The sequence below is a fragment of the Drosophila simulans genome, chromosome 3R, assembly GCF_016746395.2.
Source record: "Drosophila simulans strain w501 chromosome 3R, Prin_Dsim_3.1, whole genome shotgun sequence".
Taxonomy (NCBI): domain Eukaryota; kingdom Metazoa; phylum Arthropoda; class Insecta; order Diptera; family Drosophilidae; genus Drosophila; species Drosophila simulans.
Genome location: NC_052523.2, coordinates 17,729,459 through 17,749,882, shown reverse-complemented (window position 1 = coordinate 17,749,882; position 20,424 = coordinate 17,729,459). Strand labels below are relative to the sequence as shown.

Below are 20,424 nucleotides of genomic sequence, written 5' to 3'. Positions count from 1 at the left end.
TATTTGTATGGGCGCGAATGCGAGGCATAAAGGCGATATCCTGCCGATATCCCTGGAGTGTCGCTCTTGTTAGCGACAATTTACGGCTTTGAACGCTTCCGCACAAAGCGCTGCCGTCAATTTGTCAATTACACAAATTGTTCGGCTCCGTTCGGTTCCCCCAACTCAAAAGCCACGCACAACAAAAGGGTGCGATCCGTCGTCCTGCGGGAAGAGAGACCTTCCTGCCAATATCAGCTACTCCAGCTACCACCTGCATGCAGCTGCACAGCACAGCAGAGATTCGGAGCCTCGAATTCAGATCCAGCTTCCAAAATGCAACTGCCTGCCAATACAATTAGTTAGAATTCATGAATGGCAACTGGACCCCAGTCGAGTTCTGGCATTCGGCTTTCAGCTTTCAGCTTTCGGCCTTTGGCTTTTGGCAGTGCCGCCGACACAGCAGCAACATCACGCCGGAAAACAGGAGGAGCAGCAGTGGCAGAAGTGGCAGAAGCGGCAGCCACTTGCATGTCTTTGTCAATTTATAGACAGCTTGCCTGAGCATTATTAACACGTATTATTACGGGTATGCTGCATTCGATGTCCGTTGTGGGGCTGCATATTTTGTGGGTTTTTCTGGCCGTTCGAGCGGGGGGAAACGAATGCCCCGAAATTTGTCATGTCGATAATTGGCGAGCTTTATTTTGAGGTTTTTGAGGTTGCTTACTTTTTTGTGTCCCCGACGCTGTGGTAGTTAGTGCATCTGTATCTGTGAATGTATCTACATCTGCGTTAAGTAACTTAATGATCTTTAACACCATCAATTTGTCACTTCTTGTTAGTGTCGCCATGGGGCAGTATCTGAATGGGTTATTGTACCGATCGACTTGCATCTTGTTAAGTGGTAAGGTGTTAAGATTCGTTGTGTGCAGACTGTATTGGTCTTAGCTGAAGTTCAAGGACTTGTGCAGTTTGCTGAACAGATTGAAAGTATTTTACAGTGGAGCAAGTTTTTATAGTTTAAAACTATCTTCAAATAAAGCAACAGGTAGTTCTGGCAATACATTTGTGCCATGCAAGATTCAATTACCCCAATGCACATCTTTCAATTGCGGTTTTGGTATGTTTTGAAACAATTTTTAATGCTATTTCAATGAATGTATTTTGTTATCTCGCTCAATAGAAATTCTCATGTCTTTTTGGGCACTATTTCCCTCATTTTCGAAAGGTCTAACCACAAGCATTACTTTGTATCTTTTTTTTTTGTATCTCAAGTGCAGTTTCCGTTTCCGCCGATTTGTTTTGGCATTGTTGTGTGAACATTTTGCGCTGATCCTTTAATTGTTGCGCAACCTTCGCCGGCGAAATTGCAGGAACCCAGGTCGGAAGCCTAGGGTCCCAAGGATTCGGTGATTAATGCCGGACCTTTCTCCCAAGTCGCGTGTGCAGCGAAATTAGTGGGATTTCGTATTGTGTGTGTGGGCATCGGCATCCGATCGGTTCAAGCCGAACTCAAAGTCCGGGCCAAATGAATGCAATTATTAAGTCATAAAACGGACAGCGTAAAATGCCAAAGTCTGTAATTAGCGACACCAAATCACGGCAGCCGCGCCCCCTTTTCTTAATACATCCTTTCTCAGCCCATTATCGGACATTGTGTGCGGTCCGCGGGGAAAGCAGAGAGATTACCTGGCATATGATGAAGCAGAGTCCTCTGGAGGTCACCGTTTGTTTTGGGAAGTCCTGGCCCACAAGGGCAGCGGCAATTAGTCAAACGATTCGCAACGCATCTACCATCAATCAACGTAGGGCCAAGAGCTCCGGTTACCGATCCTGTTCATCATTATCCTCGTCCTCCTCATCGGGAGCAGTAACAAACTTAACCGTTACCCATTTGACAAATAATTCGCACGGCGAACGGCCCAAAAATCTCTGGGTAACTCAATTAGCCACACAGACGATCGGCACGGCACACTTGACTGACTTTCGGTTTCCAGACCCAAGCGTCCAGATTCAGGACCCACCAAGTTGGTGGGCATCCCAGTTAGGTTGGCTGGCATCCCAAAGAACCAATGTTCTCAGTATCTCACGCTGCAGCCATCGGCGATCGAAGATCGACAGTGAAAGTGCATCAGAAATCAAAGTCGCTCTGGATTTTTTGACAACTTTTTGGCGAGGCATCAAATTAACACAAGAGGCAAAAACCTTAAGATGCTACCAAGACAAGGCACAGAGCAAACAAAAGGCAGCTGATTATTATTATATAATTATACTCTACTATTTGAAATGAAGTAATACAATTAAGTCACAAGATAATCCTTGTTAATTGGTATTACTCATAGTCGTACTAAAATGGGTTTCAATTTTGTATCTAGATTTGATTTTTTATTTTTAGCGGTAGAGTATTCCCAATTTGGCAACACAAAAATCTGTTGGCCAGCATTTTTTAACTGAAATTGCCACACGCAAGCCATCGCCATCGCTTTGTCACGTTAAGAGGAGAGTCTGAAGATTTGGCCAGGTCTGCGTCTTCTGGCCGAACGGAGATTACTGGTGCGGGGCCTGTAATTTTGTATTGACATTGGGTCATTTGATACAGTTTTCCAGCTCATTTGCTTGTAATTGGGCACCAAAGTCTCGCCCAGACTCCGCATGGAATCTTCGGAGACTCCCCTCGCACATTCCCCGCACCAAAAGCCTGTGCTCGGGTTGACGACTTTTCAAATTATCAGTAATATTGTGGAACTTATATATTTATTAATCAGGATTTCGTGTGAAAAATGCGTCCAGAGTGCGTTCAAAGTGGCTGCTTGAGCTCGGCTCAGCAGACAGCAACAAGAACAACATTTTCGGCAGGACCCTTCAATTTAATGTCAACGACGTCGGTGGCGTTGGCATCACTTCATCTCTGGGCCAACTTGGTTGGCCTTTTTTTCTGCTTGGCAGTAGCTTTGGTTGAGAATGGGGATGGGGTTGCTTGCCACCTGCATTGACTGGCCTCTGACTCTGCGCTGTGCTTTTTTTTCGGTCGACTGTCGCGTCCCGAAGTGAGTGAGAACTTAATCCCTTGGCCCCAATTATTCAAGTAATTAAGTATTAATGTGCGAAATTTTATCACCTGCGGCAAGGGGTGATGGTCAAGCCGTGATTTTCCAGCCGATTTGTGTTTAAACGGTCGTGAAAGTGGGGCTTCTTGAACCCGATATCGTGGATAAGTTGAGCATTGGGAAAAATGGAATATCTCTAAGGAAGATATGAAGTTCTCGAGAAATTGATTGAACCAGCTTTTAAATACTTCAATTTAAATTGAATTCACATTCAACAAATAACATATGTATCATACAACCTACAATTAATAGAAACTAGGCTTAGCCGCGCCAGGATCTTCTCGGAATAACCATAACTTTGATTGATTGCCTATAAAATATCTCGAGCTGAACAAGGTGCGCCGCCTCTGGTCGCCCAAGATCTAAAGGATCGTTTCTCGTTCGAACGCAATTAGCAGATATAATCCGTGTGATTCCACCCAACTGAAATGTCAATAACAATAAATTCCTGGCAGCTAAGCGCCGACAAAACTGGCGATCAAGATAGCAATGTGATCAGCTCATAACTGTCAAGAGGAAATCAATTGATTTGCCCAAAGGACCGGCCCAGCGAAAAGGGATAGGGAAGCCAGAACCGGCAAGGATACTCCGCGGACCCCACAGGACTCGCTTCGCATAATATTTTAGGGGCGTGTTCCGCCTGTCAACATTTTATGTTGGTGGTCAGAGAGTCAAATTGTGGTCGCAACTGACACAGCAGCCCAAGAGAGGCAAACTCCTTGGATGCTGGGAACCGTGCGGGTGTTCCCAGGACAGGTCCTTGAGCGGACAATGGAACAATGGCGAGTCCTTTGTGAAACAAAGGCCCCTACTTACAACACATTATGACACGAAATCGAAAACGAAAACTACTCGGAATGCCAACGGGCATTCAATGGTCCTTCAACGAACTGATTCATTGCTATTGCTCTATTTCTGGGGCTCCTGGCGAGCAGCGGCATGTCCTTGCGACTCCTTTTGATGCTTTCAATTTGCGTGAACCACAACTAATTTTATTGCTTAATTTTTTTTGTGTGCCAGTGGCTTTGCGGCGATTTGTCTAATTGAATTGCGCGATCTGTAAAATTATACATTTGTCTCCTCGGCAAAGTTCATTATTTATTTCTGTATCTTCGATATTAGGGTTTAATGTAAATGAACTTTTTGTTATTTTTTGTTGCCCTTGATTTGCTTTTGTTTATGGTCGTTTTGTAAACGATTTGAGAATTTTCTACGCTCGACTTGGTGGATAATTTGCCCATCGAAGCGATTTATTATTCAAGATTTATTTGGAAAATTTGTTTTTATTTTCGATCATTAAAAAATTATAACGAGAGTATAAAATTTGTAATTGTATTCTAAAACACTTATTCGAGAAGTGTAATCAATATTTTTTGTTTCCCGATATAATGATTGTACTGAGATAGTTTGTGATCATCTCTCAACCCTTAAGATCATAAGATTTTTCTAGCATTTTCATAGACAAGCCAATTACCGTGGCGGGCAACTTTCGGAGTTGGCCAGCTGACGCATCGATGTTTTAAAGTGATCCTGCGGCACACGTGTTCATTTGGCTGGCATACGCGCGTTTTCGGGGCTCAATTCGGATTCGGTAAGCCGAGCCCCGAATGTCTGTGCATCCTTGTCGTCCTCACACCTTCCCCCCAACCCAATGCCCAGTACGGATTGCCCGTTACTCTCGTCCCATTCCCCCAGGAGCAACCCTTTCCAGTTCCTTTATTTTTTTCTTGGGGGATCCGCTTGCCCGCTTGCCGAGTCCTTAAAGCCGCTTATCCTGCTGTCGCTGTTCGGGTTTCGGAATCGGCTCCCTTCCCCGTTCTTGCTGCACTCGTGCTCCGATCGGAAGTCAGTAGTAACTGTTGGGCGAGTGCTCCTGCTTCCTTGAAATTGTCTGCCAGGTCAGAGGCAAGAAAGACCCAACCGTAAACGAAACAGCTACAAAAAGTATAATTTCAACTGAGCGGGGGAACGGACCACGCACTCGAAGAAATTAGATTGTTCCTAGAATTTATACGAAAATGAGATTGCAATTGATGTAATATAATATATTTAGATTATTATATTGGAACCCTCTTGAAATAACTGTCAAAATTCTGTAGACATGAGCAAATGTTTTGAAATTCGGCAAACTCGTTGAACTTGCTGAAAACTCAAAAGTCATTAGTTGTAGTTACAATATAGCAATCTGTTTATCAGAGATCTGGAATTATTTCAACGTTCTGTACTACAAAATGCCATTAATTGGTCGATATAAGAAAGTTTTTAATCTCAAACTGCATGGAATATTTTTTCTGAGTGTTGGGGCGAAGGAGCGTGGGCAACCCAATTTCCAAAGTCAAAAGTGGCACCAGATGACGGCGTGCGCCGTCCGTTTGTTCTGTTCCAAGGAGCGGGCTAGAAAGGGACGGGACGAGAGGTCCTGCTGGAGGAGGAGGAGGAAAAGATCGGCCAAAGATGGCATATGTTGCGCCTTGGCTCTATCTCGCTTTGGCCAGTGGGTCCTTTTCGCTGGCTTTCACTCGCACGCCACGCGGCTCGTCCTGCAGACAGCCAGCAACAATAACGATTATTCGGCATTGTGTGTGCAAGACGCGCCAGTTGGTCGCAGGCGGAAACCTCGATCCTTCAACCTCAAGCATCCCATATATGAATGCACATAGTAGGCAACTGCTGGCTAGCTAGCTCCCGGCAGCTAGGAGCGATTCGCTCTTGGTTCAGTTACAGTTATCCAAAAGTTCGGCAGTTGCACTTGGAAGCCCACGCAATTAAAGGTGCATCAATCAAAATTAAAGACAATCCGGCAGCGATTCTTAAACGCCATCTAGGCACGTCAGCCGAATTCTGAAAGACGACGGCCCTTTGATATGCGAATCTTCCGACATGTGTGCATGACAATATCACTTGTGCCAATATGTCTCAAGGTAAAGACCATTAAATTCAAATTAATGCTTAATTCCTGACTAGCAATCGCCAAATATAAACGAACCCCTCTGAATTGTGCTAAAACTCAAACAAGGAGGAATGTGTTCACATTATTATTTTAGTCTTACAAATATACCTAACAATAATAATAGAAAAAAATGTATTTAAAATATTTAAAAAAATTAGATATCTTTAAAAATATAGTTTTAAGTTTATTAGTACAGTATTAGTATTATTAGTATATTAGTATTAATATATTGTATTTTTAAAGTTCTGCCAAATGGTTTTTTCATTGATTATTATTAATGCGTTAACATCTGATAACAAGTCTGGTACGCGTTACAACCCACAGTTCGCCAGACAGAAAACCTGTTAAAATGGTAAGACTTAACATAGAAATGATTTTGGAGGGTCTACTGAAAGCGGCGAGAAAGAGGAGAAGGGATGAGGAAAGGGAAAACCTTCAGGATTCTTCTGATAACAGCGGTAGAGAAGGCAAGTTCCGTCAAAAGTATATAAACATAAATGACTCAAAGTATCAATTTCTGATTCATTTTCCACAGTTGTGGAAGTTCCCGCACAGGCTGAGCATTCTTACGGTCAACTTACAGAAGGCGAGTATAAAACACTAAACGATTAACTATTATATCAATTGTATTTCAAATGTAGGAGTGATCTACTGGGTATATGAGAAGATTACGGATTTGGCCTTGAGAGTCTTGGAAGAATTGTTTGCCTTTGTGGAGGCAGCTATTTTAAAAATAGTTGGTGTCGCTAAAAATGCTGTGGAATGTTTTATGCGAGACTTTAAAGTGCAATGTGCCGCATTGGATGCATTTGTGGTTTTTTTAACCAGTCGTTTGGGATTTCAACTGGAAATGTAATTATTCCTGCGGCTCAATAAATTCCAATCATGGGATGCACTGCCTTAAGTTTATGGTTTTCTTTATACTTGGGTTCTGATATCGGGTAATTCTAAAAAAAGCTTTCAATCTATATATGCGAATCTTGATTGCAATGATAGATTAAAATTGATTTCGATGATTTGGTTTGTATCGAATAAGTCCCCTCCACAGTGGCGGATGTACAAATATCACACTACTGATAACGAAACAACAACGTGATTGTAATCAGTTGCTACAAAGATCCTCACCGGGAAAGAAGTAAAACTTTGTAATATAAATTGAAAATATGGATTCAGCCATTTCAGAGATACTCAATGCACTGGCTATTCTGGCCGACGATAAAAATATCACGTTGACCATCAAGGAGGCCGGCAAGGGAGCTGCCATTTGTGCTGGCGCTGCGCTGATCGGAGGACTACTGCTGGGCCCCCGGGGACTGGCACTGGGCGGAGCCATCGGTGGTCTCACCGCCTACGGACTTACGGAGGGCAAGAGTCTCCAGCTTTGCGTGGTGACCACCATGTCTTATCAGTCTTTTAATTCCAGGAAAATTCAAGTCTCTGAGTGAAGTCATTTTGAACGATTTGACGGAGAGACAGCGTCGAGAACTGGAGCAGCACGGATCAGGGCCATATCCGAAGTTAGAAATGTCCGCGTTCGAGATGTCGCAAAACTAATACTAAATAACCGGCATGTGCAAGAGGTTGCACTCGAAGCAGTCAAGTCCTATATCACAGATCGTATGGGAATGACCATCGTTGATTGAGCATCACTAGAAATATTTGTTCAAACTATATTTCTCGATGATTGTTGCTGTAACAGAGTATTTTGGCTGCAAAATAAATATAGAGGAGATTAATTGTTGGCGCACTGAATGATTTTATTTTAAAATCTATAGTAAAAAGCATTTCAGCTTTTAATTTAATGGGCAGTGACTAGCCATATCGCTGCGCTAGATGTAAAAAGATTGTTTCGCTCAGAGCTCGGCTTCCAATAGACAAGAGTCGCGCGCTCTACGTCATCAAAATCCGTCAGATGTCTGGAGGAGCTGAACAGATGTTGGAGTAGGCGGAATTTGTGCAGCTACACTACCAAGGCGATCATCAACGGGGCAACAACTGTTACAAGCAGTAAAAATAAGATAAAATTCAGAGACTCTTAGTGAAATTGCGGCAAGAGCCGAAATAAAGAGTCGTAGACATTTCGTTGCTGCACTGTGAACAACGAGAGAGATGTGTGATGAGATGCTTTGGTGTATCTCACGGATGCACAGATACTCGCTTCGGATATTCGCTCAGTGTGCGGAAGGCAGGTCAAAATAATTTGGCTTACTGCGGAAGCGAGAGGAAGAGGAAAATAACTGGGCGATCTCGATCTCCGTCTCTATCTCTTTCTAGGGCCAGCTGTCGCCCATTTGGATCGGATCCGTATGCTACTATATCTTATATCGTGTGGCTGCCACGTGTCGTGGGCAAGTCCATTGGGCAATTGGTCAGTTCAGCCGCACAATGGCCAATTAGTATGCATGCGACTTTGAAAAGTGAACTTGCGATTAGCCACAAAGTTGCCCAATATATGTACATACATACAAATATGCAATTACAGGGCAACCTCTCTAAGTCGAATCAAGCTGAAGTGAGAATCTCGATACTATGTAGTAATTTACTTCACTATTTATTGATCATTTTAGGATGTGTAAATTACTTGGTTTAACAAACGCCTCTTACAGTTTTTTAAGAACATTGTGTTTTGAAATTGATTTTATTTTAATTCCAAGCCAGACTTTATAAAGGCTTCACTGTGCCTGCAAATATGCTGATAGCTGCACCAGATCGGCTGCAGCAGCTGTAAAATCAATCAAAAACTTGTCAAATAAATGTCATGCATAAGCAATAAGTGAACAGGATGTGGCGAGTCCTCGGCCCCTGTCATCTTGCGGGTGCATAAATTTGCCATTGGCTGTATTTGCCTGGCTTCTCTCTTAGGACTATTGCTTACGCCAAGGGTCGGTCCACTATGAGTGCCGGCACTGATCCTGTTCCTCGCGCAGATAGTCGCCGATCTGCTGCACCACCATGGCACTGCACAGCTGAGCCTGCTCCACTTGATCCTCGGCGGTCTGGTGGGTCTGCACCAGGATTAGGGATGCATTGTGCATGGATTGGGCCATCCCCAGATTGATTTCCGCCATGGCGTTAATGAAACAGACACTTCCGCCAGCTGAAGCCAGAGGATTAAGCGGGGAAGCCCCCAGCATCTGGCACTTGGCCGGCAAGTGGGCAATCTGCTGGACGAATTCCTGTACTCTGGCCAAAGCCAGTTGACTCTCCAGACGGAAGTCTTCCAAAAGGCTTCCCAAGTCTTCCGTACACCCACCCAGCTGACGGGTCACATTTTCGTTGAGCTCATCCAGGCTCCAGGCTGGGTTGCAATCGGGATTGGACACCACTAGCTGGTTGGTCTCATAGATCACATCACTCAGTTCGGCCATAGCATTGGCGGTCAGGACCTCAATGTTACCGGCAATATTTTGCCGAGTGCGATTTATTTTCTCCTCCAACTGAATGGTGGTGTCGTCGCTGACACTTACGGCAATCTCCGCCAGATTGTCCACAACCATGGTAACAGGTCCATAGTTTGTAGTCTCTGTCTTGGTTTCATAGCGGACTTCTTGGCAGTCCTGAAATAAAGGAGCATATGAATTTGAAAAGCACTATAAATGGAAAGGTACTATTAACTCACTGCCCAAGTCAGCATAAGCAGTGCAAGTACTCCCAGGGTTTGACTCATCATCTTTCTGTTATATTTCCTAGTGCGACTGGCCCGCCACTTGACTTCTTATATATAGTCAAGAGATCCAGTGTCACGATAAGAGTGTGTCTCATAGGAATCACCACGGAACACAATTTGAGCATTAACTTGATGAACTGAGATGATGTTTTAGTAGACGAACTTGGTATACTATTCAAAGTATTCCATTTGGTCATCGTATTTTGATCATTTCGTATACTTCTCACCTTCGTTGAAGAATGGGGGATCAATAATACTTTTATTTGTATAGGGGAGATATTAACAGTCCGAGTTTACTTCTGAGGGTGATGACTAACTTGAAGCATATATAACGACTATATGCTATATATGTATATATGCACAGTCACCGTGCGATAACAATCTTTCTTGTAAACATTATAAGACACAAATAGGCCATTTGTCTAATTCAGAACTTATTTTTAGCTTTGTTCGGATCTTGAATACCCTAAAGTTTCATATTGATCATATGGGTTAAATAAATAAATATTTAAATAAATATAAATATAAATATATAAATATTTTCATATAAACAATAACAATTATTTTTTATGTTATTTTATTTATGTTAAATCTCCTTTCTTTATAGTTAACTAAGGCAACCTTTGACGATCTATAAATAAACAGTATGGTATCTTGAATTTTTCGGGAATCAATTCGATTTAGTTTCAAGATGACAATAGTCTGGGTGTCACTGCTTTTACTTCAGTCGCTATTTTGTGTATGCAATATCATTATTTGTGTAAAGTATAATATTACAGCAAATACCTTACAGGTGCATGGCCGCTTCCAAAGAATTTGGGGACAAAATGGACCACTCTATGAGTCCACAAAGCAGCTTATAGCCAGCCAAAGCTCCAGTGCTGCCAGGATCTGGAACATCACCCAACAGGCCCTCGATCACAAGTTGGAGTATCTTCAAGAAGCCAAGGACTCACTGGATGGCCATCAGCAAGTGGTTAGTGGACGCTTGGAGATGTTTTTTGGAAGCCAGTACAGCGATGAGTGGCGGGCATGCTCAAAGAAATACGAACTCCAGGTGGCACACTTCAATCGAGAGCTGGTGGACAAGTACAGCATCTGCCGGAATTCTCTGGACCACATCATGGATCATTTTCAGGAGGAGATCGTGCTGGAGGCTAATTTGCTGAGTAAGGCTTCGCCGGAGATCAATGAGTTGTCAAACACCTGCAGAATCTGGCAGCTTAAGCAGTCTGGTTTCAATCACGCCGGAGTTTTACTGTGCACTGTCGCTGGAATCGGGAGGATCAATCAGCGGATGGTCAGCAGTCTGGAGCTTTGCGATGCAATTCTGCTGGAGATGTCCTTGGAAGACCTGGACACACCAAGTTGCCTCTTCTACCATCATCTGAAGATGGATTTCGATGAGCTCTTTACGCAGATTGAGTCGTGTGCGATGAACTAGAAAGAATTTAATAAAGTCAAATGCATTATTAACTGTGGTCTGCTGTCGACTTTAAAATATTAATTACTTACATCAACTTTTACCTAATATGTATCGTTATCAGTTCGACCATTCATAAAAACCTATATCAAAATTTAAATTTTCTCTCGAAAAACATTGCCCCGTGGAGGTTTATATATAGCGTAATATTGGCGATAAGCCGGATTATCGCACCCTAATCAACCTGCGCCACTTAAGAAAAACCAAGTGTGGTATCATCGATAGTGTTTTACGAGCCATACTTCTTCCGATAATGAAGCTGGTCAAAATCCCTCCTCAGTTGTACTGAAACAGTTGGCCGGGCAAAATGATTGGAAAAGCATTGCTTCTGCTGGGCTGTGTGCTGCTCTTCGCTTTTGGTGAAGCCCACCAGGAACTGGAGACTCTGCTGCAGAAGCAACAGGTGGACTTGCAGTTGTCTGGCGAGGAAGTGGCTGCTCTGCGTCCACTGTACCTAGAGTTCCAGGCGCAGTACAACTATCTGTACAGCTTGAGGCTCCAGAGCGGCGATGGAAGTGATCAGAATCCCACGGAGGAGCCTGAACTGGATACCAACTATGTACGGGCATTTGAAGACTTTCGCAACAAGTTCTCCATTTACTTGGATGAGAAGCCTCGAGTGGTGTATGACACAAAATTGCCCACTGTCGACGAGATCATGGGAAAGCCCAGTCCCGACTTCACTCCAGATCAGAGGGCGGAATTCGAGGATCTCAGGGAGATTATTCAGGATGTGATTGACGAGGCACAGTTCGGCATTGACGACTTGGTGGAGAGGGCCATCCAACTGGAGACGAATCTGCTGAAGCTGAACAAACCAAAGATCGTGACCGCAGCCATTGCGGGATTGGGATACATGTGGAACTACTGGGGCCGCGGAAGTCAGGCCGCCTACTGCAGTTACTCGCTGGTCCCAGAGTTCCAGATAGGTCTGCAGGCCATTAACGATGGCGTTGATTGCTACTCCCGCACCATGGCCTTGGTAATGCGCATTCAGAATGAAACAGTGGCCGCTGTGAAGGAGGTTAAACGCAATGTTAGTAGTCTTGTGAAGATTTACAAGAAGATTGCCGCCAAGCAGACCACCGTGGGCAAAATCCTGTCGGGTACAGTGAACGCTCTCAGTGCGATCCGCCGGGTGCACGACATAATCGCTGTCGGAATCGATGTCTACGGCAAAATCAACAACCAGTTGCCGGCGGAGGCCATCCACTCTGCGGAGTGTGGAGTGGTGTTCGTCAACAGCATTCCCCAAATGTTGGAAACTGCCCAGAATCTGACCACTTGCATTACCTACGTGAATCCGGATAAGCCCGACTTCGAATTCACGCATCCCGAAGAGGATCGCTACTGGAACACTGGCGCTGATCCTCCGGAAATACCCCATGAAAACGTGGTGGACGGTGATGACGATGATACGGACTATCCGGAGTTGGACGACTATGAGGATCACAGATAAGCTTTGGAATTTTACACATTGATAAGGCAAAGTTTGATAATCGGCACAATAATGTCCAAATAAGAATAAATTGATCGTTGTGATTAGAATACAATTATTGAAAGATTGTGATTAAAAATGATCTATTACGAGACTTTAAATCACAAATTCGTTTATATTTCATAAACAAACAATATCAATTTAAAGGTGAGTTTTACCTAACATTAAATGTTCACAGATTGTTTTCGTACCGAAGTTCTTATCTTAAAGTCGGTAATCGAAAATTTATATTAATTTGTTGCACCGAAGGAACAGCGTTTAATATATTTTAAAAATGTACATATATTTAAAATATATTTGGTTAGATATAAAAATAGGTAATTGAAAGTTTCGTAAACAAAAAATGTGGATTTAGTGACTACACCTAAGATTTGGATTTTTGATTTTACGCAGATCAATCTGCTTCCGTTTCGCAAATAGCTCGTTGAGTATCTTAACTTCACTGCACACGGCTGCTATTTATTAAAGTATAAAAAAGAAATATTGACGCGTTCTGAGAACCTGAAACATGTAAAGCGTTGACTTTTTGTGCCAACATCTAAATAATTAATTCGGGTTGACCCCAAAATGCACGCGGTTATCTCGTACAACGATTTAATAGATGGCTCCTATGACTAGATTCTGGACTGGAGACTGGGAATCTGACTAGACGTCGCTCTCCTTGAGCTGGCGGACATATTGTTCGCTCAGCGACTTGGGAATCCCTTCGAAATTGATGGTCGAAGGCCCAGCAGCCTGCGGCGTGCTCTGCGACTTTGAAACATTTCTTCCTGTGGGACTTGGTGGAGGCTTCTCCGTTCCGAAAGTCTGTGGTATGGCTATGACATCGGCCATTAGGGTTTGCCGACACAGGGCGGATAAGGCGCTACCAGGACTAGGAGGTGGATTCTTGGGCTTCTTGTTGCCCCTTCGTAACTTTGAGGTTAGAGTGGCGAATCCCAGTTTACTGGAAATCTTGGCACTCCGGCTCACTGCTCTGGGTAAACTATCGTAGGCACTGGAGTGGCCCACACTCTCCTGATCCGTGGATGTGTCATGATAATGCTGTTGCTGTGCGGCCTCATGGACAGCAGCTCCTCCCCCTGCTCCACCCCTCATGCTGCCCGCACTGATGCTCTTTTGAAGCACCACAGATTCCGTTGCCTTAGTTGGAGTTTGGGGATCCTGGCGGGGAGTAACTGGAGCACTTTGAAGAAACTGCGCCTTGGCCAACTGGAGGCGTATGGCTCTCTCCGAAAGAGGAGTGACTGGACGTTCCGGCGCAAGAATCTGAGGTGGCGGAAACTCGAACTGCTTGGCCTTGGTTGGCGTATTGGGATGTTTACGCTGGATTCGTGGCAGGGTGTTATCCTGTTTATTGGGTAGAGTTAGCGGAACAGGCGACGGTGGCGGAGGATGCACCCGGGAAAAACTGGGTCCTGAGCTAGTCTTGGCTATTTTGTGCTCAATCCTGTTGCTCGCATTTGCACTGTGTGACTTGTGCAGGGAGTTTTTCTTGTAAAGATGGGCTTTCCGAGGCGGAACTGGAGGATTGCTTAACTCCTGATGTTTCTTGGACAATCTCTCAATGCTATCACTAGCCAGTGGCGGTCGCACAAAGAGGATTCCCCGCCGGAAGTGTTCGCTACTTTGACATTTCCGGAGTTCTTCTTTGCAGGGCGGATAGGTTAAACGGTCCAAACTAATGGACTTGTACAGATTAAGGGGCTTGGGACATCTTGACTTCTCAGGTTTGTCCAAATTTTCCGATTTCTCCTCCGTGGGACTGTCCAGCTCCTTTTCTATCACAGCTAGGCCTTCCGCGGCACTTGGTTGTGGGATGGTAGTGAAGAGTTTTCGTTTGGTCTTCACGAAGACATTGGCATTAGTGTTGTATGTCCGATTGTGTTCTGGCAGAGGAGGAGGAATAAAGGCTCCCAGCTTTGTGGGTGGAGTAACTGTTGAGGAAGGAGTGGTTGAAGTGAGAGGAGTGGTGGATGCGGAGGAAGATATGGATGGATCATGTAAAACGAGGTGCACTGGAGCAGGTGCCACGCACTGACTCTGCTCAATGAGTTCGCCCGGCTTAACCTTCAGTGACCCGTAGACTATGTCTTCCCTGGCAGTAGCCACATCATGTTCATTTGTCGTCGAGCTCAACCGGAAGTCATCATCCAAGGAGCGCTGCTTCAGCCGGAAATTCTTGCGGCGCAATCGGCGCGGTGTCTCCAAAACCGAGTGGGTATCCGCATCGCTGCTGTCGCTCTCCGTCTTGCTGTTCTGCCGGGAGCCCATTTTTCGCAGTCGCAGCAGTTTTTTCTTAGCAGAGGCACTTGCACTGGTTACACCATTATTGGCAATCGGATTGGCATTCACGGTGGGCAAACTGGAGCGGCACAAAGTGCCCGTTGTGGTGCTGGTCTCCGTTTCATGCTCCATCGGTGAAGCTGCACTAGCACTGTTGTCCTCCTGAGCCAATCGATCCCGGCTGGAGTTGTCGCAGGTGGCATAGGCCGAACTGGAGTCCAACTGCTGCCCATCCTCGCTGGTGATGTTTATATCTGGCACTATGTCTCGGGGATACCGGTTGCTTCCACCCTCTACAAGGTCATTAAGATTCGAATAAGGTACGCTTAAGTGGAAGAAATGCTTACGTATGCTTAGCTTAAGGCACTGCAGGCATTCATACAGTCCTTGGAGTTCCTCCAGATACTCCAGCGTTCGCTCTTGCATGGTTTCCTGGCAGCAGGCTTCGTCCAAAGGCGATTTTTGGCTCTAAAATGACAAGTATTTAGCAAACAAATTAGTAAAGAAATAACTTATATTTTCAATTGTCGGTGCATCTCACCAGCTCGGTCAGTCGTCCCAGTTCGCTCTGGACATCGGATATGGCGTTGAGCACGCCCGCCTTCATCAGGTTGTTGGAGTAGTACGGATAAATGCTACGAATGCTCAGCAATGCGGCCTGGCAGTCCCGCATGGACGGGTGTTCCAGCAGATCGGGCGAGGCATTCTTCAATTGGCCAAACAGCTCATCGGCACGTTTCAGTGCTCCCAGCAAGGGAGCCAGATTTGTGTGCGACTCGAAGCTCTGGACGCGACGCGAATTGCTGGAGGGAATGAGAAGCCATCAGTTTACGGAGGATCGGGTATTCCAAATGGCACCTACACATAGTCATTACACTGCACCTCCTCGTACTTATATATAGGCGTCTGCTGCTCCACCAGAGTGTGAGCGGTGACCAGTGGAGAGGCGGTGTCGTGAATGTGCTCCTCCACCTCCACCATCACAGCCTCCGGCTCGTCGTACTTTTTGAACTCGTGATCGGTGAGGGCGTCGGTGTCCTCGACTTCCTTCAGATCGTTGACGTCGTTTAGAGAGAGGGATGAAGCCTGCTGGGAGATGGCCTGGGCCAGGTTGCAGTTGGGTGACACGCTGTCCAGGGACAGTGAACGGCTGAGCGTCGGCGAGTGATCCGCTGCCACTATAGAAAAGTTAAGAATTAACTTCAGATCAGATCAGATAGTTCCATACCCACCTTTATTACACTCCTTGTTGATGCGCCTCACATCTATGGGACAGTAACCAGGATGCAGCAGAGCAAAGGTGGATGCTTCCGGCCCAATTCCCCTAGCTTTCTCCCACTCGTAAAGCTTCCTAGTGAACTTCCTCGAGATGCCCTCAAACTTCATCACCTCTCCATCCGAAGTCTTGACCTCAATATTCTTGGTATGATCCGGTACCACAATGGCCTTTAGGCGGGACAATCTATCCAAATATTCAAGGATTAGTCTTCAAAGAAGAAGGATTTTCGGCTGTCTACAAACTTCTCTTTCTCGTGCGGCCTATGCTTGTACCATCGATCGTCATCGGATCCCCTTCTTGTGGACTGACTGTGCTTTGATCCTCGCTTCAGGGAGTCATTGTCCGAGGTAGTGCCACCACCAGGAGCGCACTTCAACCGATTCCACTGCTCTGTGGGCAAGGCATATTATTAAATATGACTATGAAGGGAAAACCTTGCCAAATACCAACCCAACTTCTTCTGAAACTTCTCGGGCAGATCCTTCTGATCAGGCAAAGCGCACAATCCTTGGCCCTCTAACTTCACTTGACCCATGCTCCACAGGTTCCAGTCGATCTTGGGCTTAACATCCCCACTTTGACTCTTGGCCGTGGGACTTGCTGCGGGTTCTGATGAGGTTATCGATCCTGCAGAGCAATTTTGCTGCTTGGCTCGCCACTTGGTTAGCTTCTTTTTGAACTGTGGGGTAAGATTCTGCTCCAGCTGGGCTGTGGACATGAGTTCGTTGTGCAACAGTTGGGTGGGCGAGTGCTCCTCGCTGCTGCGCTTTCCACTACCAGCTCCTCCTCCGGCTGCTCCACTTCCCAGTTTGACACCTAAAATGGTGGGTTAGCATCGATTAGAGTTTTATTGGATATGTTTTCAATGTTTTTGAGGATCCCTACTGCGGTTGCTGGCGCTGGAACGCTCTAACTCGAGTTGCTTGCCCTTAAACTCTGAATCTAGTTTGAGTACGAGAAGTTGATAATGTTGAAATATCTCGTCATCTGCGTTCTGTGGGAAATTCTTACAGTTTGGCGTAGTGGGTTCCGAGAAATCACCACTGGACAGATCCTCGCTCTCTGCAAAATACCATAAGGTTAAAGAAGTTTCGTAAAAACAAAGGGATTGTGGACTGAAACCATCCCCCTCTTGGACCCACCAAATTCACCAAAGAAATCCGATTGCCTGGAAGGACTGCTGGGCACGGAGGAGGTGCCCGGCGAATGGACTCGGCGCATGCGCGAATCCTTGGGGCTCTTGAGCGGAGAGTGCAGCTGCGGCAGATCACTATACATCTGGTTCACCTGGTTGAGATTCAGTGGACTCGGTGGCACCTTTTGTCGACGACTGCTGGTGGCCTTAATCTCCGCCACATGATCCTCTGGCAGGACCTCAAAGTCGGAAAAGGCTTTCGACCTTCGCAACGACTTGCTGGATGATGATTTGGTTGGTAGTGCCGGAGCTGAGGATTTAATATTGTCCAGGCGTTCGTCAGTAGCGGATTTTCGTAACTCCACCTCATAGTTGGAGTCGCGGGATTCGCAGCGGGTATCACTTTTAGAGGAATCACGACCTGGAAAGGGTTGGCATTAACGAGCTGTAAATTAATTATTATAAAGAGCATTACGGTAATTCTGGCGGGTGGTGGCCTCAAGATCATCCATGGAGCTGGCCGAACTGATTGTACCAGGTGTTCCACCCGTATCACTCATAATATGACCAGAGGAGGAGCTGATGATGCTATCCGCGGAACTGCTGCCGGCTGCCGCGCTAATGGGCACCTTGAGGTATCTGAAAAATAAATGAGCATTATATAGCTGGCGCCAATGGGAGTAATAATCCGCAATACAAACCTCTCCACCTCATGGTTGAGTGGCATCAAGACGTGGTTTTCCGGAGCACCTGGTCCCGAAGGCGGCACATTGGCCCGCTCCCACTTGAAGGCGGCCTTGACCTTGGTCCACTTGGACACCTTGGCCTTGTTGTCGCTGTAGGTGCTCTGACGCCTCAGGATATATGGTCGCGAGGAGCTCAGCTTTAGACTGGGACGATCGCCCTTCATGAACACGTTTATGTCCTCCTCCATCATGGACTTGCTACGCTCGCGAATACTGTATGAAAAAGTGTAATTTTGTTTTTGAATTACATTCGTACGCAGATAATCATTACCGTTTAAACTTTCCCTGCTTGAAGGGCGGCACCACCTCAGTGCCCATCAGAGATTCTAGCCAGGTAAGGGAGTGCTCCAGATCGAACTGATGGTCAGTATTGTTGGAGCGAGGCGGCTTGGTGGGTGGATGCTGATTGGCGGATTGACTAGTGGAAGGAACATCATCATCATCAACAGCTGCCAGCTCAGCTTCCCGTTCACCCGCCTCGTTGTCGGCGATGGTGGCTAGTCGGTGCTCCAGAAATCCCTCCAGCAAAGCGTACGTGCGGGTCAGCTCGTCCATGGCTTCGATTGCGGAGTTGAGGCGAGTTTTCAGCGGTTCGATGGTGCCCCGATCCGCCCGATAAGGCTGGCACTTGGAGCAGGAGTGCTTGCCCAGTTCGCAGACGGGCAGATCCTTGGCCTCTCTCCTCTCGAATTTCGGGGAGGCGGAGAGATTGCGGGCACGGGAGGCCACCGCCGGAAACTGGAAGATGTTCTCCTCCGTGCGACCGCACATCGCCGGCGGAGCGGTGGGCAAGGACTCGTAGTGCAGGACATTCTGCCGGGATCGAGTTCGTCGGGGCTTCGGCGGTGGTTGCGGCGGCGGAGGTGGCTTGTCCCACTCCATCTCGATATCGCTCAATAGGAACTTGTTTGTTTACTCTGCCCGATTCGCCACTAAAAACGCACACAAGACAAGAATATCCGAGAATTATCAAAATCGAGAAATTGTTTATAGAAGAGGAAGACCAATGTGGAACGTCCGCCGCCAAGCACACACACAAACACACACACACACACGATCGAGTCCTAAAGTGTAACGATTAAATGCGCGAAATGTAAACAATATTTTCGAAAATCCCATTTCAGCACGTTTCCCCACATGTGCGAAAGTTTTGAATATTTCCCAAAAATATGCACGCGTGTGGTCACTTAACCGAAACGGAGAACCGATCCGGAATGCACTGTGTTATTGTGTTTTGGGTCTTGATTACGGTTTTGGCTCAACAACTGGATGCCATCGTGCGTCGGGAGGCCCGCCGAAGAACAAATAAAATCACGCCGCAAACCAAACTATTTATAAAACGCTGACACTCTTTTGTTTGCCTCCCCATGGCGATCGCACTACGCCACCACACACCCAGTGTGCCGCTGGCCCTCTTCTCGATCGCCCCTCGCAAAGTGCGCAACACTTCCTTTATTCCACTTTTAGGTTACACGCAATTAATATTTCCAATTTATGCGAAAGTGCACGCACTCGCGGAGAAATGTGCTGGATGGATGGATGGATGGATGGATGGACGGACGTGGACCGGTGGATCAGTGGGTGGGTGGTTGAATGGGTGGATGGGTGGATGGCTGGTGCTGCGAGCAGATCGCAGATCATGTGTATCTGAAGTCGGCGGCCCCCATTACTTTCGCCACTTTCCGAACGTTATATCGAAACTGTTGCCACACATTGAATACACACATTTTTCTTTTCTCCGCTCGACTTTTCTTCCTGGCTGCGCTTCTTTTGTTTAATGGGTTTATGCGCAAGGTTGTCGGTCTATTTTTGGTGTTTTGTTGAAAGGAAAAACAATAACAAATTATTACTTGCACTTTTCCTACTTGCACACTCGGTCGTCCGCCCCGCCGCGGAATTTTCATCGGTCACTCGCTCGCTCTCTCTGTCTCTCTCCCTCACGGATACTCGCGATTTTCCGCGGCTTGGAAATTCCGTATACGTCCGTTCCGCTCGTCGGTCGAAGCTATTCTGAGCGGTATGGCGCTTTTGAACACATCGGAAAAGTTGAAAATTTTGAGATTTATTTATAGAGAGTACGGGCAGTGTTTTGATCTCTTTGCTGATTTCCAAAGCTCTCTTAGAATATAGTTAATCAGATTTCTTAAAATAAAAACTATTTAAAATGCTGTAGAATATGTGGTTAAATGTTATTTTACAATTTATGAGTTAGAAATTGAGAATGAACCTGTGCATTATTCGAATAAGCGCAGTTCCCAATAGTTTTGGAAAAAGCCCGTTGAAAACATTGA

At 45.9% G+C, this 20,424-nt stretch overlaps 6 protein-coding genes across 9 annotated transcripts; 4 read left to right on the top strand and 2 right to left on the bottom strand.

The window, feature by feature from the left end:
• The first annotated feature begins 6,306 nt into the window (after positions 1-6,306).
• On the top strand, positions 6,307-6,943 carry LOC27208948. Its single transcript, XM_016184479.2, has 3 exons — positions 6,307-6,506; positions 6,575-6,625; positions 6,681-6,943. The coding sequence occupies exons 1-3, from the start codon at positions 6,389-6,391 to the stop codon at positions 6,893-6,895; spliced, it is 384 nt and encodes a 127-aa protein (XP_016035636.1). The 5' UTR covers positions 6,307-6,388; the 3' UTR covers positions 6,896-6,943.
• Positions 6,944-7,046: 103 nt separating this feature from the next.
• Positions 7,047-7,751, top strand: LOC6728956 (protein C19orf12 homolog). Its single transcript, XM_002104248.4, is given in 3 exon segments — positions 7,047-7,404; positions 7,463-7,534; positions 7,537-7,751. Coding segments are annotated over 3 exon segments (420 nt in total). The 5' UTR covers positions 7,047-7,202; the 3' UTR covers positions 7,683-7,751.
• Positions 7,752-8,661: 910 nt separating this feature from the next.
• Positions 8,662-9,837, bottom strand: LOC6728955. The gene is made up of 2 exons (XM_002104247.4): positions 9,659-9,837; positions 8,662-9,596 (listed from the first exon to the last, which is right to left on the bottom strand). The coding sequence occupies exons 1-2, from the start codon at positions 9,707-9,709 to the stop codon at positions 8,931-8,933; spliced, it is 717 nt and encodes a 238-aa protein (XP_002104283.1). The 5' UTR covers positions 9,710-9,837; the 3' UTR covers positions 8,662-8,930.
• Positions 9,838-10,383: 546 nt separating this feature from the next.
• LOC6728954 lies at positions 10,384-11,182 on the top strand. The gene is made up of 2 exons (XM_002104246.4): positions 10,384-10,445; positions 10,500-11,182. The coding sequence occupies exons 1-2, from the start codon at positions 10,398-10,400 to the stop codon at positions 11,148-11,150; spliced, it is 699 nt and encodes a 232-aa protein (XP_002104282.1). The 5' UTR covers positions 10,384-10,397; the 3' UTR covers positions 11,151-11,182.
• Positions 11,183-11,386: 204 nt separating this feature from the next.
• Positions 11,387-12,788, top strand: LOC6728953. Its single transcript, XM_002104245.4, has one exon. The coding sequence runs from the start codon at positions 11,497-11,499 to the stop codon at positions 12,646-12,648; it is 1,152 nt and encodes a 383-aa protein (XP_002104281.1). The 5' UTR covers positions 11,387-11,496; the 3' UTR covers positions 12,649-12,788.
• A 170-nt stretch (positions 12,789-12,958) lies between these two features.
• Positions 12,959-20,173, bottom strand: LOC6728952. 4 transcript variants are annotated; one of them, XM_016177212.3, is made up of 14 exons: positions 19,984-20,173; positions 18,405-19,065; positions 18,089-18,346; positions 17,863-18,026; positions 17,395-17,808; positions 17,264-17,314; positions 17,138-17,194; positions 16,703-17,068; positions 16,495-16,642; positions 16,206-16,435; positions 15,836-16,151; positions 15,515-15,776; positions 15,321-15,441; positions 12,959-15,266 (listed from the first exon to the last, which is right to left on the bottom strand). In XM_016177212.3, exons 2-14 carry the CDS (start codon positions 19,013-19,015, stop codon positions 13,333-13,335), a joined length of 4,932 nt encoding a protein of 1,643 aa, XP_016035635.1. In that variant the 5' UTR covers positions 19,016-19,065; positions 19,984-20,173; the 3' UTR covers positions 12,959-13,332. The 4 variants fall into 4 exon arrangements, with proteins under 4 accessions (XP_016035635.1, XP_016035634.1, XP_016035633.1 ...); XM_016177211.3 differs by having other exon boundaries at positions 17,138-17,314; XM_016177210.3 differs by having other exon boundaries at positions 17,138-17,314; positions 19,999-20,173.
• Positions 20,174-20,424: the final 251 nt, after the last annotated feature.

What these genes read in the sequence shown, in the direction of transcription:
- LOC6728955 (XM_002104247.4), bottom strand. Translation starts at nt 9,709, where the DNA reads ATGATGAGTCAAACCCTGGGAGTACTTGCACTGCTTATGCTGACTTGG. An exon ending in TGCTTATGCTGACTTGGGCA is followed by an intron (nt 9,597 to 9,658) that starts GTGAGTTAATAG and finishes CCTTTATTTCAG; the next exon opens with GACTGCCAAGAAGTCCGCTA.
- LOC6728954 (XM_002104246.4), top strand. Translation starts at nt 10,398, where the DNA reads ATGACAATAGTCTGGGTGTCACTGCTTTTACTTCAGTCGCTATTTTGT. An exon ending in TACTTCAGTCGCTATTTTGT is followed by an intron (nt 10,446 to 10,499) that starts GTATGCAATATC and finishes AATACCTTACAG; the next exon opens with GTGCATGGCCGCTTCCAAAG.
- LOC27208948 (XM_016184479.2), top strand. Translation starts at nt 6,389, where the DNA reads ATGGTAAGACTTAACATAGAAATGATTTTGGAGGGTCTACTGAAAGCG. An exon ending in TGATAACAGCGGTAGAGAAG is followed by an intron (nt 6,507 to 6,574) that starts GCAAGTTCCGTC and finishes CATTTTCCACAG; the next exon opens with TTGTGGAAGTTCCCGCACAG. An exon ending in TTACGGTCAACTTACAGAAG is followed by an intron (nt 6,626 to 6,680) that starts GCGAGTATAAAA and finishes TTTCAAATGTAG; the next exon opens with GAGTGATCTACTGGGTATAT.
- LOC6728953 (XM_002104245.4), top strand. Translation starts at nt 11,497, where the DNA reads ATGATTGGAAAAGCATTGCTTCTGCTGGGCTGTGTGCTGCTCTTCGCT.
- LOC6728952 (XM_016177211.3), bottom strand. Translation starts at nt 19,015, where the DNA reads ATGGAGTGGGACAAGCCACCTCCGCCGCCGCAACCACCGCCGAAGCCC. An exon ending in AAGCAGGGAAAGTTTAAACG is followed by an intron (nt 18,347 to 18,404) that starts GTAATGATTATC and finishes TTTTTCATACAG; the next exon opens with TATTCGCGAGCGTAGCAAGT. An exon ending in GGATTTCTTTGGTGAATTTG is followed by an intron (nt 17,315 to 17,394) that starts GTGGGTCCAAGA and finishes GGTATTTTGCAG; the next exon opens with AGAGCGAGGATCTGTCCAGT.